Source organism: Meriones unguiculatus, chromosome 7 (genome assembly GCF_030254825.1).
Source record: "Meriones unguiculatus strain TT.TT164.6M chromosome 7, Bangor_MerUng_6.1, whole genome shotgun sequence".
NCBI lineage: Eukaryota > Metazoa > Chordata > Mammalia > Rodentia > Muridae > Meriones > Meriones unguiculatus.
The window spans coordinates 81,372,223-81,388,722 of NC_083355.1; the positions used below are offsets into that span (position 1 = coordinate 81,372,223).

Consider the following 16,500-nt stretch of genomic DNA (forward strand, 5'->3'; position numbering starts at 1 on the left):
GAATGGAGACTACTCTTGGAATAAATATGTCGGCTAGTACCACGGGCTGTCTCATACATGGCTGCGCTCCCCGACACATTGTAATTCACACTGAGTGCCCATTAGTAATCTTTGGCAGTGGTTGAGACTGGGTCACCATTTCACCAAACATAATATCAGCTTTCTCTCAAAGAGAAGGACGAGGCATGGCCCAATGACTTCTTTGTGTTCTTCCCCTCCAGAGTGGAGAGTCCCCGCTCAGCCCATCTGTGGTGTCTCACAGTGACAGTGCTTCATCCACACAGTCGCTGTCTCATGGAGGGGTGCCAGAGCTATTGGTGGGGCTGTCCTACAACGCCACAACAGGGCGATTATCTGTGGAAATGATCAAAGGCAGCCATTTCCGCAACCTCTCTGCTAGCCGAGCTCCTGGTAAGTGTGTGCCTGGTATCTCCAGAGGCAAGTGGAAGGCTGTGACTATTTCATCTTAATTCTTCAATTTTTTTTTTTTTTTTTTTTTGTGGTAAAAGATAGATTTAGTATGGTTTGGGCATGTTTTCATGAAGCAATATCTCTGGCTTTCTTCATAGCTTTTATTTAATTAGAAGGAAGGCTTCTATAGAATCTAAACATAAATTGATACGATTTAGAATGATTTGTGTGTCTAAATTATTTAAGGAAAAAGACTGAAGCCTTTTCGGAAGTGGAACCTGCACGGGGATTGGAATCCACCAATATTTTTACAGGGGCCTCCACTGTAAAGAGGCAGAACTCTGACTTCAGAGGGAGGCGGAGCTGGGGTTGAATTCCAGATCAATTATTACCCACTCAATTTGCTCTGATTTTACACAACCAGTCTCCTTTCTGTATCCTTCTTGAACCACCTGCAAAAATTATTAACCAATGCATCCCTGATAGGAGTGTTGAGAGATTTAAATTAATAAATTTATATGAAGGGCTTAGCCTAGTGCCTAACATACACTAAGCAGACAGAAATGTTAGTAGTTGTGGTGATGGTGAAGGGCGGCAATGCAAGACCATCTCATCAGGAAAAATGGCTACTTCTGAGGTTACTGTTAGAAAGAAATGCTCAGGACAACCCATTTATCCCCATGGCTGAAGGGCAGGGTTCAGAAAGAGTCAAGGAACTGCAACTACAAGTTGCCTCAATAGCCCCTCAAGCTAAGAAGTTGGATAAGGGACACTAAAATAATACTGCTACAAAACTACATCATTTTTTAATGATCTTAGCCGCAAAATGAAACTTTAAAAGATACACTTCTGCATTTTGAACCTGATGTACAAAAAACACCTAATCCGTGAAACATACTTTTGTATCTGGAATGCTAGCTGCAAGAGAGTCAGAAACATGCTGTAGAGTTACTTCTAGCCTTTTCTGAACACGAAGGTAAATTTGAAGGTTGGGAAGCAGAAGAGAAAGAATCTTCTTACCAGGGAAACTAGAATGTCACTGAAAGAACGGCAAAATCAATACAAATGCCAACAGTCAATGAGCCTGGCTTTACATGGAAGAGACAGATGGCGGACTAGATAAGAGTCTAGCTCCTTCAACTGACTCTGAGACTTCCATTCCCACCCTCTTTCACTGTGCTACAGACTGCCAAGCATCTGTTGTTACGTGGCTTTCCTTCTAGCCAGACTTTTAAAGAGAACTAAGGAGCAAACTCAGTAAAGCATTTGCTTCACAGGCATGAACACCTGAGTCCAACCCCTCATGACTCATGTGAAATGGTGACACACTTTTAACCTCAGCATGTGGGATGAGGATATGGAAGGATCCCTGGGCTTGCTGGATAGCCAGTTTAGCTTAATTGGTGCGTTCCAGGCCAATGAGAGACCCTGTGTAAAAAGAGGTAGATGGTGTTCCTGAGGACGACACCCAAGGTTTTCCTTCACCGTCCATATTCATGTGCAATAAACACATACAAATAAGCATACTTTTCTCAGCACACATGCATTAGCAAAACTGTGTTAAAGGCAGCAGAGAAAATCCCCAGAACTCTAGGTAATGAATTCAACCATAATCCACAGCCAGTGGCGCCATTCAGGCAGGTAAGAGCTATTTAGAATGCACAATAGGCACTGATTATCAATCGCACAGCTAGAGGCTCTTTTACAGATCCAGCTTCTCTTCCCATAGCAGCCCGGTACTTAAGATCCTGATTTAAGACTCCTCCCCCAGAGTGTCTGCCAGTGTCTTTTTCTCGGTTGTTGAAATTTGGTAACGTCTGAGCAATATTTGGGGCATGTGATGATGGGCATACAAAAAGCAATGAAGTTGTGGATCACAGATATGCCCCATTCAGGTCTGTCTTAGGACGGCACAACCAATGCAGGAATGAGTAGAGCATGTTGATTGAGAAAGAATTGTCTGGAGGTTAATAAACCACACTGTAAATTCAGCTTCTCCTACCTGCCAGCTGTGAGCTGCTAAGCTCTCCTGAATCTTTTTCCTCATCTGAAAGAAAATACATTTGGTAGGTTAGAAATAATACACATAGAGCTGTGATATTGGAAGGATATAGCATTTTTATCTTCATATAATTCCATTTTTAAAACATGCTCAAAGAAGAAATTATTGTAATAATTGTTTGAACCTGCATAAGACAAAATAGTAAGCCTTAACTTGAAGAAGGCTTGAATTCCCTAAGTTTTAGTCTATGTACACTAGTGTAGGATTTATTATAGGCATAGTGTCACAACTTAACCATAACTGTGGCTGGCATACTTCATCTCTGAAATCAAAGTATAAGAAAGCAGTGCTGTTGTGAGGCTCTGAATTAAAACTAAAACCGAGCAGTGGAAACGGAAGGGTTTTTCTTTTTTGGTCTATGTGAAATGCTAGTAGTTGAGAAAAAGCCAACTAGGAAGGGATAAGGAAGTAGACAGTTCCTCTGTGAAGGAATGCTAAAAGGATGCTCCTGGTATTTTCAAGGGCTTGAGAGGCTGAAAGCATTAGATCTGTGTTATGGCATGAACACTACATTGACAGCTACCAGGCAAGTTTAGGGTATATTTTTGGTATTGTGAGGTAACTGAACAGGGTTGCGAGGAGGAGGAAAGAAACGGGAGTCGGTAAATAAATGAGCTGTGAGTGAGAACAGGGCAGGGAGGATGCTTGGTGTACTGCTGCCCACAGCAGAGCGAGGGCAGCCAGTGATTCCTAACTTCTGTTTGTGGATACCTGAAAGTCTGTGTATGAGGGGAGAGGCATTCCTAGAAATGAATGTAAGCCAGGATCAAAAGAATACTGCACTTGAGGCTTTCAGCTCAGGTGTCTCCATCTTCTATCAAAAGGGAATAGCAGCCTTGCCTTGCTGGTGTTTGTGATTATGGAACTGTGGTGCTTGGGTAAGTATGAAGCAGAAGAGACTGAACCTAAATGTTGGGAACTTCTCTATTGTTAAGGGTTTACTGCTTGCCAGAAAAGAGATGAAGAGTGAGATTTAGAAGTGAGAATCTCTTGCCTTATGATTTATCATAAAACAAAAGAACTTCGAACTTGCCAGTTCAACCCAATCAGGAGGTTGCTGTGCTGTGTCATTAAAATTTTATCTTTGAGAGAAATAGGCACTTCAGAAAAAGACTAGATGAATCCTGTAGTGGTGACACACATCTTTAGTTCTAGTGCTTGGGACGCAGAGGCAGGCATATCTCTATGAGTTTGAGGCCAGCGTGGTCTACAGAGTGAGTTCCAGGACAGCCAAGGCTACACAGAGAAACCCTGTTTCAAAAAAAAAACAAAAACAAAAATAACAATACCAAAGAAATGAAGGAAGGAAAGAAGAAAGAAAGAAAGAAAGAAAGAAAGAAAGAAAGAAAGAAAGAAAGCTGTATGTAGGTGGAATTCTGCTTTTTTTTAGGCAGCCAAGTTGTAATCCATTCCCCCACATATAAGGTAAAATCCTGGAGGAGGGGGACTCAGCAGACCGGTCAACACAATGGTGGAGACTTGAGTCAAAACAAATATCAACCATACCAACTGGAGTCTGCACATCCATCCTTTCTCACCAAATGACCGAAACCGAAAGGTCTTATAATGTAGAGAATATGATCATGGTGGTCAGGGTTCTTTAGAGTAACTTAGAAAGCGAGTCTCTCTCTCCACATAGAAAGGGGATTCATTAGAATGGCTTACAGGCTGTGGTCCAGCTAATCCAACAAAGGCTGCCTATGAATGGAAGTTTCAAGAATCCAGGAGTTGTTCAGTCTATGAGGTTGGATAGCTCTGTTGGTCCTCAGTATACACTGGAATGTTGAAGAAGTAGGCTTTAATACTCATGAAGGAATGTACCTGCAAACAAGAGCGAGAGCAATCAGGTGGCAAGAGAGAGGTTTCTTTTTCCATGTCCTTAAATCTGGGCTGCCAGAACATGTGGCCCAGATTAAAGGTGGATCTTCCCATCTCAGAGATCCAAAATAAAGTGGGTCTTCCTGCTTCAAATGATTTAATTAAGGAAAAAAAAAAATCCTCACAGGTGTGCCCAGCCATTTGCGATTTAATTAATTCCAGATATAGTCAAGTTGACAACCGAGAATAGGTATCACAGTGGGAATATAGGCTAAAACAGCCACTTTGGCCACCTGGAAGGTTCTTAATCTAGCCTGGCACACTCTGACATTCCAGCAGTACCTTCCTTAGCATCAGTCTTAAGACAATTTAAAAAGAAAAAGCAAGTGTGTACAATAATTTCATTGTTCAGAAATATTGTAATTGCCACTAAGGTGGAATAGGCTGGTCTACAGTTCTTTTCCTGTCAACGGAGAGTCCAGGTTCACAGTTGAAGAACAGGTGAAAAAGATCTGACATCTGGCAGCTCTCTGAAACCCCTCTCTGCCTTACAAATGCTTATGCATAAGTCATCAGTACCAATCAGAAACATTTGATTGTCTCTTGAATTTGGTTTCCTGGAAAAGCAATTCACTTGGAGTTTAGCACTTCTCGTCCGCTGCTAACCTAGGCCTGCCACCCAGTTATTGCTTGGCCTCGACAACTGATTGAACTTCTCTGAACTTCATTTCCTTCTATATTAAATACAATTAACAAAGGGATCCCACCGACATGAGGGTTGACATCTCTTGCAGAAGTCAGCTGCTCTGTTGGCAACTCCTCTTTCTCCATCTCCACTCTGCCCTCACTGACAGTGTGTTTCCGCGCTGTGTATGTGTGTGTGTACAGACACACAATGTTGCTTGTCAAAAGCTATCATTAAGATGTCCCCTCCAGTTAAACCCAGCAAGTTCCCCCAGCTTCTCAGCATGCACATGATTAGTCACACATGATAATTACAACCCAAATGATAATACTTAGCAGCAGCGGTGTGTTAACCTTGTTAGGCACTCACAATAGCAGAGGGGAGGAAAGAAAAACAGAAAAGCAAATCAGAGCTGCCTCTTGTTTGCTGTGAAGAGCAAGTGAAAGCAGAGGGTCTAATATACAGATGACGCACATGGGGAAAAAGGATTCAATGAAAACGGGCACACAGAGGACACAGGCCTTGTTTTAGAACTGTTTTAAACAGTGTCTTAGTAGCCACTGCATGCTTATAATAATAGTTAGTTCTTGTTTGCTTGTTTTGGTTTTTCAAGATAGGGTTTCTCTGTATAGTTTTAGCTGTCCTGGAACTCACCCTGTAAGCCAGACTGGTCTTGAACTCAGAGATTCGCCTGCTTCTGCTCCCAAGTGCTTTAGGGACTAAAGGCATGAGCTATGGCCACCAGCTTAATGGTCAGTTCTTATGAAGATTGAGACATGGCACTAACTTACCTCATGCACGTGTAATTTTTCTTTTTCTAGAAAAATTCACTTAGTTGTCTCAACGATCATAGTCAGAAACTACGAAAAGTGATCTGCAGACATAATAAGTTGGTAGAAGGTTTGCCTTGCATGCATGGTTCTGAGTCCAGTGCTCAGAGGTAGCATTAGCTAGGCACAGTGGTGTATACGCTTAGTTAGAGGATGACACATTATCATCCTATGTCACATGCCAAGTTCAGGCCAACAGAATATCTGGCTTCTTCAAAAGATGATAATGCTTGTGTCTGTGGAATTCCTTTATTAATCTTATTTAGTAGGGAAGGAAATGAAGCTCAGAGATGTTCAATCAAATGTCTAGGAAAAGCAATAACTGGGTGGCAGGCCTAGGTTAACAGCAGAGGGGAAGTGCTACGTGAACCCAATCTAAATAAAATAAAATCTTAAAGTGTCAGGGATATGTTGGTTATATCTAAATAAAGGCATTTTAAAACCATGGTTACTGAGAGAGGAATGAGGGTACACTAACAGAGGAGATGCATTTCTCAACCGCAGAGCCAATACTAAAGCCTCACAAGATAAACATCCAGTGTGTCAGCTTGTTATCTGGGCGAAGGAAAAGTAGACGTTTGTCTTGAAAGTTGAAAAGGCTTAATCCCTGAAAGATACTAAATAATATTTGTCAGGAAGAAAGAATGAGAAGTTAGAAGGAAGTAATGGATGCAAGAGGAAGAAATGAAGGAAGCAGTTGACAAATCCATAAATGATTGTAAGCTTCCTGGATTGTGTTAGGCAAAATTGGAACGGTACTAAATATGACGGGTGTTGGGAATCAAACAACAGAATGAAGTCAAAGCCTAGGCAGATGTAACATGAAGGATGGATAAGACAGTTGGAAATCAAAGAGTTCTAAGATCTTCATTTGCTTAAGAGATAATCTCATATAGTCAAATTCTTTTTGACAAAGATGTTAAGACCATTTAGAGGTATATACATATATACACATATATGTCTATACACATAGGTATACATTTATACGTATATACAGATATGTATATATGTATATTTGTATATACATATGCAACTGTATATATGTATATAAGCATATGTGTGTGTGACTGGGAAAACTAGATGCATTCAAAGGAATGAAGCTGAATCTATACCTGACATTATAAACAAAAGTCAACTTGGAAAGGATCAAAGACCTCAGCATAAGTCCTCAAATGAAAAATTCTTTGAAGGAAACAGCAAAATCATCCCAATGTTGAACTTGGCAATGATTTCTTGTATTTGACACTAAAGGCACAGGCAGCAAAATAAACACAGACAAGTGGGAATAAAAAAAAAAAACCCAACAGCAGGGCCTGGCAAGATGGTTCAGTGGGCAAATTCTTGCTGTGTGAAGATGGGGACGTGAGTTTGGATCCCAGAACCCATGCAAATTAAGGTGTGGAAGCATGGGTATGTAATTCCATTGTTCCTATGGCGAGGCAGGGGTGGAGACATGAGAACCCCAGAGCTCACGGATCAGCTGGCCCGGCGACACCCTATCTCAAACAAGGTAGAAGGCAGAGACTAACACTGAATATTGTCCTCCGAGCTCCCAAGGGAACTGGGTACACACTCATACATATGAGCATGCACACACATATGCACACACATTAACCTATACACACACAAAGTTAAATAACAGTAGAATGATTGAGTAACCTAAAATATGGGAAATAATAATCATGTATTTGAAAAATATTAATATCCAGAATATATAAATAATGCCTAAAACTCATTAGCAAAAAGTATTTTTTTTTTTTTTGAAATGGGGACAGGACTTGAGTACTCATCTTTCCAAAGAATGTATCGATGGCTATCTGGTATATGAAAATATGTTCAATAGCATCACCACGAAAATGCAAATATAGACTAGGGTGATATATTACTTACTACCCATCTGGATGGGTGTGATCAAGAATTCACAGGTGACACGAGCTAGACTGTGGAAATGTTGAGCCTTCGGCCTTGGGGTAGATTAGCTGGTGTGGTAAACAGTAAGATGGCTCTTAAAAACACGCTGAGTTGTTGTCCGAGTCATTCCTCTTCTGAGCATGCGCAAAAGAGCTGATGGCAGAATCTTGAGACATGTGTACCATCATGTACACACTGACGTTTTTCACAGCAGTTAAATGCGGAAGCACAGCACTGTCCAGTGGTGGGTGAAAAGATAAGTGGAACAATAGATAAATTGGATCACGTTCAGCCTCTTACAAGAAAGGAGATCCTAACATGTGCTACGTTCTGCTTAATCCTTGAGGACATCATACTACTTAAACCATGGTGCCATGAGTTACTCCGAGTAGCAAGGACTGTGGAGGCAGGCAGTAGGGTCGTATTGCCAGGGTTGGAGGAGAGAGGGGAGCGAGGTAGGGTGGGGTAGACTATGCTTGGAATTTCAGGCTTTGAGAGGCAGAAAACTCTGGATGGTGGTGGGGATGGCTCCACGACACTTTCTATTCAGCCCCCACAGAGCAGCTGTTAAGATGGTGGATTTTATTTTAACTGAATATTCATTGTAACTACTAACAGGCTTCACAAAGACACTTTCACGTAAGTAGTTCATGTGCTTTGACATGCTGAGCCCCACAGACTTCTCCCATTCCACCTTCTTAGACCTTTGATGCTTCTACTTTTATAACATGTATACACAGATGTTTTACTATGTTTATAGAATATATAAGATCCGTACATGAAAAGGGTGATAGTTCTCTTTCTGAGTCTGGCTTGTTTTGCTTAATATGATGATTTCTGGTTGCATCCATTTTTCTGCAAACAGTAATTTCATTCTTTTTGTTTCCTTCCTTCCTTGTTTTTTCTTTTCTTTCTCCTCCTTCTTTCCTTCTTTCCTTCTTTCCTTCTTTCCTTCTTTCCTTCTTTCCTTCCTTCCTTCCTTCCTTCCTTCCTTCCTTCCTTCCTTCCTTCCTTTCTTCCTTTCTTTCTTTCTTTTTTTTCTTTTTTAGTATTCATTTAACCACTTTACAGCCTGATCCCAGGCCCTTCCCTCATCTCCTTCCAGTCATACCTTCATGCTCCTGTTCTCCCATTTTCCCTTTTTCTTATTCACAGAGAACAGGAGGACCCCAAGGGGTACCAACTACCCTGGCACCTCAAGTTGCAGCAGGACTAAGTGCATTCTCTCCCACTGGAGCCAGACAAGGCAGCCCAGCTAGGAGGAAAGGATCCAAAGACAGGCAACAGAGTCAGAAACAGGTCCTACTTTCATTGTTAGGGGACTCACATGTTATTTCATTTTTTTATGGCTATATTAAATCCATTAGATAGATAGACAGACAGATAGATAGATAGATAGATAGATAGATAGATAGATAGATAGATAGATAATTTTTAGCATAGTTCTTGTGAACAGTTTTGCAGTAAACGTGCAAGTGTTTGTGTGGTTTACTGAGTCCAACCCCTTCAGTTACGTGCTTGGGTTATATGGAAGGTCTATATTTAGTATTCTAAAAAAACTCTATCCTGATTCCTGTAATGGCTGTCCCAGTTTACATCCCCAGTTTGCATATAGGGATTCTCCTTTCCCTGCTGTCTTTCCAGCATCTGCTATTTGTTCTCTTGATGGCAGCCCTTCTGAATGAGGTGACATGGAGTCTCAGTGTAGTTTTAATTTGCATGTTCCTGATGGCTAAAGATGCTGAACATTTTTAATGTGCTTGTTAGCCATTTGCACTCCATCTTTTGAGAACTGCCTGCTCATTTCATTAGCTCATTTATTGACTGGGTTGTTTGGTTTCTCGCTTTTCCACTGAGTTCTTTGTATATTTTTTAACTTCTCTGTCAGATGTGTCGCCAGTAACAATTTTCTTCCACTCTGAAGGCCGCCTCTTCATCTCATTGTTGCTGCGCTGCACAGAAGCTATGCAGTTTTAGGCGATATCATTTGTCAGCTCTTGGCTTTCTTTCCTGGGCTATTAAAGTCCTTTTCCAAAAGCCTTTATCAGTATCTATATCTCTCCACGCTTTCCCCTAGCACTTTCAGAGTTCCAGGTCTTACATTAAGGTCTTTGATCCATTTCAAACTGATTTTTATGCAAAGTGAGCACCAGAGATTTAGCTTTATTTTTCTCCAGATGGAGATCTCCAGTTTCTCCAGTACTATTTATTAGAAAAGCCTGTATCTTCATAGATAGATAGATAGATAGATAGATAGATAGATAGATGCATCTTTGTAAAAAATCATGATACTAGAGATTCATGGGTTTATATCAGGGTCTTCTACTCCACTCCATGCATCTGCATGCCATGCTCTTCTTACTGTGATTCTTAAAGCATAACAATATCAGATATGGTGAGAATTTTTCTTTTTTTCTCAGAATTGCTGGGAAAGTATGTTATAAATATATCAGGGGTATTATAAAACTAGATGAATAATCTACACAAGAGTTGATTGTTTAAACTGATGTCATGTTTCAAAGGAAAATAATCAAAATGAAGACCTTAGGGGGCCAAGGTATGTGGAAACAGAGACTATATATGGAGGCTTTCTCAGCCTTATAACAAATTTATTTTATAAACCTAAAAATAATCTCTAAAAGCTTATTAAAATTTGGAATTCAGGAAAATGGGAAAGCAGAAATATTCATTTTAGATTAGAAATCATGTGCATGGTAAAATTTTAAGTCTTTCAACTCCAATGGAGAATTCTGAAAATACATAAAATAGGTAAAACGTTTTACAGGCCTAGGAAATATAAAATAAATAGCACAAACCAAAACAGTAAACACAAATCAAATATCAGTAATCACAATAAATACAAAAGAATAAAATGAGCATGTAAACAGATATAAGATTATAATAATATACGCCTCTGTGTATTGGCTATCTCTATTCTCCTTCCTCACACTCCTTTCTTCTAGATTCGTAGTATAGAGGGTGAGAAAAGTTGCTTATTGCTAACAAAATTTGACTTAGCTTTACAATGCAAGGATGATTCAATATTAGGAAAATTAGCTGGTATAATTGATAAGTTGAGAAAAATGACTGATTACCTCAGATGCAAGCAGATTTTTGACAGTTTTTAGAAAAAAATTTATTATAACAATAGGTTCTAGCATGAGCTTTTGATGAAATGCACAATTAATGAAGGAATTAATGAAGGAATAAAATAACTCAGCAGATGTATAGTATAAGACGTGTTGATAGAGATCAGGCTATGACGCTGTAGCAGATAGATCCTACTGTGTCAGCACCTTAGCATGCTTAGCAGTTTTCCCTCACAGTCCAAAGAGGGTCACATGATTCCCTTTCAAGCTCTGTCTAAGGACCATAGGTTTATTTATTTATTTATCCAATGAGGGGGAAACATGCCATTTCTCGGGGGGGGGAGGGGGAGGGGTGGAAGAGGGGCGGGAGTGCAGAGGTTGTAGCTTGGCGTGGTTGACTGTGGGAGTGACTGAAGACGACAGTGCTGTTCATTGGCCATTTCTCAGGACGCAGTCACACTGCCCAGCCCATTCAAACTGCCTAGAAGGCCACAGCCCTAATTAGATATTCGCCATGAGTGAACATTCTGTCAACCTTTTAACAAGCCTTTGTTTTACAAAGATGTTAAAAGCTCATCTCTTACTGTTTGGACACAGAAAACAACCAGATTTTGAAATACAGAAAGGTCTGAATTTTTACATTTCCTGTTTGCTCTAACATGGGTCAGTTCTACAGGAGTCTGTTCTACATGAATTCATTTTTTTCCCCAATGCGCTCTCTCTCTCTCTCTCTCTCTCTCTCTCTCTCCAAAATACATACTTTTAAATTCCGGAGTTTCTGGGATCTCTTTCCCTAGAGCAACATGTTGTTTCCCGTTCTAAGTTACGGCAGATGGCTTTGCCCTCTTGGGATATGTATTGCCACACTCCGTTTTCCTGCCCTCTGATCGCACCTTCGTGAATTGGCCCTGACCTCTAAGCCAGTTCCCACGCTTGCTTTTTATGAAGGCAGCATTCCCATTGAGATAACCAGTTACTGCATCAGTCAGATTTTTGTCTAGAAAACAGAGAATTATCTAGGTGTTTCATGTCAGAGGATGTTTATTTATTAAGATCAAACACCGGAAGGCTGAGGGATAATCATTAGGAAAACTGTTTTTAGGGATCTGAAACAGCGATTTCACGGGACTGTTCTGTGCGCACACAGCAGGCTGTTCTGCAGGAGTTCTGAGCACACTGAATACGACTCTTGCTGTGTCAGCTACTAATGCCTACTAATCCCTACAGTCTCCATTTTCTTCTACTTTACTCTCTGTTGTGGGTAACATTCGTGAGTGGAGTCTAACTGGGATTTGACTGGCAAGAAATGTAGGAATTTAGCTTTAAGGCTTTGTAATCTCTCTGGTAGAGGAGAAATCTTAGAAGGATGTGTATCTACTAAGATGTGGCTGAGAGGGAACGCTCTTAACTTGACAGTAACATTCCAGGCAGCTTAATACCATGAAACATAGCAATAAGATAGGTAACACTTGAAAGGAAGAAATAAAACTAACGTCACATATGGAAAATCCAGTTGCCTTCATCAAAACACAAGGATATCTACCAATTTGTACAAACTTAATATTTTTACCAAATCAGTTGTATTCAAATATATCAGCAAGAGTTAACAAATGAAGTTTAAGAATATTAGTATTATAATGGCAATACATCATCTGGGATACCAGAGAATCTTGGGAATGTGTGAAAATTATAAAAGGAACGAGAAAACACTTTGGGAAAAATACAACAGAAAGAAACTAAGTTGATAAGTGTATAGATATGCCATGTTCATTGATGAATATAGTCTATTTGTTACACACAGCATCTTTTCCTACATTAGTCTATGTTTCTAGTATAATTCTAGTCAAAATTCCAACAGTTTAGAAAAAGTATATTTTAATTGTGTGTGTGTGTGTGTGTGAGAGAGAGAGAGAGAGAGAAGGAGAGAGAGAGATGGGGAGGAGAGAGAGAAAGACAGAGAAAGAGGGAGGGAGAGAGGGGACACACTTGTAGAGGACAACTTGAAGGAATTTGTTCTCTTCCTCTACCAGGTGGATTTTGGGGATGTGTAATCACACGTCAGGCTTGGTAGCAAACACCTGCATCCACTGAGCCATCTCACTGGCCTCTAACCATGTTGTCGTTTTTTTTTTTTAATTTGACAGGGTTATTCTAAAATTCACGTGCAAGAGCCAAATAAAACAAGCTAAAACTTCAAGTTACTAAAAATCACATTTCAAAGATGGCATACAGATTATTTTATATAAAGTGTAAAGACACATGTTAAAGCATGACATAAGAGATTATCTAAGACATTAAGACATACTTTAAGATACTGATGATAAATGTTATCAAGGCTGAACCCTGAAGACCTGCTGGACATGGGTGATGTACTGAATAATTTCCTGAATACTGCTTCTCATATAGAAAACAAACAAACAGCAACAACAACAACAAAACAGTAGCTCCTTATCTCACACCAAAATGTTAATTTTGGACATTAAACATCAAAGGAGAAATATTAGGATTCATAGAGGAAAATACAAGAGAGCATGAAGTTTGAACAGGGTGTTCTGTTGCAAAAATAAATAAATAATAAAGCATTCCCTGAAAAAGACATTTATAAACTTCATAGTAAATTTTAAAATACCATGAAAGTCACTGTAAACACACCAGGAAGGGAAGCCGCTGACAGGGAAAATATTGTCAGTAACAACTAGCAGAGATTTCATGTCTAGAACTTCAAAGAACACAGACATCCACTCACATCGCTGGGAGAGACCTGACCATCAGCACAATGCAAACAGAGAGGAAGGAACATTTGTTGGAACCTCTGTGTTTCTTGGCTGTCACAAACAAATGTCCTTCAATTAAGAAAATGGCCAAAGCAGCTGGGATTCACTGATACATCAGAACAGTACACGTGGAAAATAAAAGTATCTGTCTGTCTTACCCATATAGAGATAATATTTCAAAATTTAATGGTGAATGAGTGAAAAAGTGGATGCTGGTTGTCCCTGGTTATGTTATTATGTGAATTATATTTGTGTTCCCCAAGTGTTTGAGCCATCTCTCAACTGTAAGTTCTATTATAACACATATTCAGAGTGTAGCATGTGGAAATGCAAGCTTAGGAGGGCACAGGGCTCAACTGGTGCCCTCCACTGAAACAGTTTGTCATGATAGTCTTTTACAGGTTTCCATTTAGAGATGTTTGTGCACTTTTGGTTTTCTGCTGTAGAGTAAAATAGTAATATGTTTTCATCACTGAACTGCTGCATGGCTACCAAAAAAAGAAAAAAAAAAAGATTTAGGAAGATATACACTACAGTGCTCATATGTTAATATATTAAAATACTATTAAATGTATTTTTGATTTCTTTTGTTTATATATGGTAAAGATCTATAGACATGCATGGACATGATGAACTATGAATTTAGACGTTGAACATGCCAAAGAGGGCTGCTCAAGAATTGTCAGTGTGGCTACTTGGTTTGTTTTGAGGCAGTTTTACTATGTGGCCTAGAGCCCACGACTCCAGGCTGGCTTCACATTCACAATGGCCCTCTGCCTTTGCCTCTCAAGTGCTGGGGTTACAGATGTCAGCCATTATACCACAATTCCCAGAAAACATCAGTAGCAAATGTGAAAAATGATAAAGATCCACAATGGGAACGTGTGATTTTAGTTTCTATATTCTTCATGTGCATTTAAAATGCTTTATAAGTATCAACATACTAAAAAGGAACAGACAGTTAAATGACCAGCGTCCTTTCATTTACCCTTTGTCCCAGATACCTGAGTCACACAGACCCCTGCTCCAGAGGTTCACTCAGTAGTAGTTGGTAGACTGTCCCTTGAAAGTTTCTTCTATTGTACTTGACAGACCGCCCCTTGAAGGTTTACTCTGTTGTAGTTGATAGAACATCCCTTGAAGGTTCATCCTGCAGTATTTGGGACAGTATCCCTGGAGGCTCACTCTCAGTAGTTGGTACAGCATTCCTGGAGGCTCCCTCTGCAGTGGTTTATACGTTATCCCTAGAGGCTCACTCGCAGTAGCTGGTATAGCATCCCTAGAGACTCACTCTGCAGTAGTTGGTAGAATATTGGGTTTGTGTTTTGGAATGGGCTCTTTCTGCAACTTTTTATTTCTTTGGGGTAAATGCCTTCTGTGCTCTAAATGACATTTTTTTTTGTGCCTTGATAAGTTGGGGTTATGAGCTATTATAAATGAAACATAAATGTATTATCAGAGTCACTTCATTGACCCTTTTCAGACTTTTAACTACAATTTCCCGAGTCAGGTAACCCAGAAGCAGAAAGACACACATGGTATATACTCACTTATAAGTGGATATTAGCCATGTAATATAAGATAAACATACTAAAATCTGTAGTCCTAAGGAAGCTAAACAATAAGGAGGACCCTAGGGAAGAGGTTTAATCCTCACTCAGAAGGGTAAACAGGATAGACATCTGAAGTAGGAGAAGAAAAGGAACAGGAAAGGAACCTTCCACAGAGGCCTCTGAAAGACTCTATCCACCAGGGTATTGAAGGAAATATAGACTCATAGCCAAACTTTGGGCACAGTTCAGGGAATCTTATGTAAGAAAAGGGAGATAGAAAGATCTAAAGGGGACAGGAACTTCACAAGGAGACCAATAGAGCCAAAAAACCCAGAGCCCAGGGAGGCCTGCAGAGACCATACTTCAACCAAGGACCATGCATGGAGAAGACCTAGACCCCCTGCTCAGAGGAAGCCTATAGGTGACACAGTATCCAAGTGGGTTCCCTAGTAAGGCAGGCAGAGGCTGTCTCTGACATGAACTCAGTGGCTATCTCTTTGATCACCTCCCCCTGAGGGAGGTGCAGCCTTTCCAGGCCACTGAGGAAGACAATGTAGCTAGTCCTGATGAGACCCAATAATCTAGGGTTTAGATAGAAGGGGAGGAGGTCTTCCCCTCTTAGGGCATAGGGGGAGAAGAGGGAGGGTTGGTGTGACTAGGAGGAGACAACAGAGGGGGCTGCAATGGGGATACAAAGTGAATAAATTGTAATAAATAAATTAATTAATTTAAAAAAAACCCTACAATTTCTGTTTCTGACTTAGATGCATGTTTCTCTTTAAATATTCAGAATATTATGGCACAAGTGACATTTTCCTTTATGCCATGAGACAAATGACCTGAGACAGGTCACTGAACTGTCAAGGGAATTCTGACCCATTTAGCTTCTGATGATGGGTCTGAGTTACTAAAGACACTATAAAGATGTCTGCATCTTTATAAGATATATTTTTGTTCAATATTGTTTTATAGCTTCTGGTACTCAATTTGTAAAGACATGAAATAGGGCTCATTTGAAAGTTGGGTATTTGGTTAATTGGACTCTTTCTCCATCCAGTCTGACTGGTACTCCCTGGAGTCGTTTGTGGAACCCCAGAAACCTCTGGTTGTGTGTCTGCCAGTTTCACACAGACAGAGATTCCTGGACAGTGTCTCTTCCTTGGGTCAGGTGCCTATAAAAATGGTCTTCCTTCAGTGCTAAGCCCCTGAACCCCAGATTCAGGGGTAATGTTCGTGGTACGCGTCCTTTCTTATAACTAGAGATCTATCCGGGGACAGGCTGGAGCTCAGAATGTTCTTTGCAAAATGAGCAAGTCTTTGTTTGAAAGATTAACTCCATCCCCGTTGCTCCAACTGGCAGAATTGCC

The 16,500-nt window shown here is 40.2% G+C and overlaps 1 protein-coding gene across 7 annotated transcripts in view; it reads left to right on the forward strand.

Moving 5' to 3' along the window:
- Syt16 (synaptotagmin 16) overlaps positions 1-16,500 on the forward strand; it is a 248,944-nt gene that overhangs the window by 218,016 nt on the left and 14,428 nt on the right. For all 7 annotated transcript variants that reach the window (XM_060387653.1, XM_021654508.2, XM_060387648.1 and 4 more), the window contains one exon: positions 222-411. In XM_060387653.1, the coding sequence (XP_060243636.1) occupies positions 222-411 (190 nt within the window). The remainder of the gene's footprint in view (positions 1-221; positions 412-16,500) is intronic.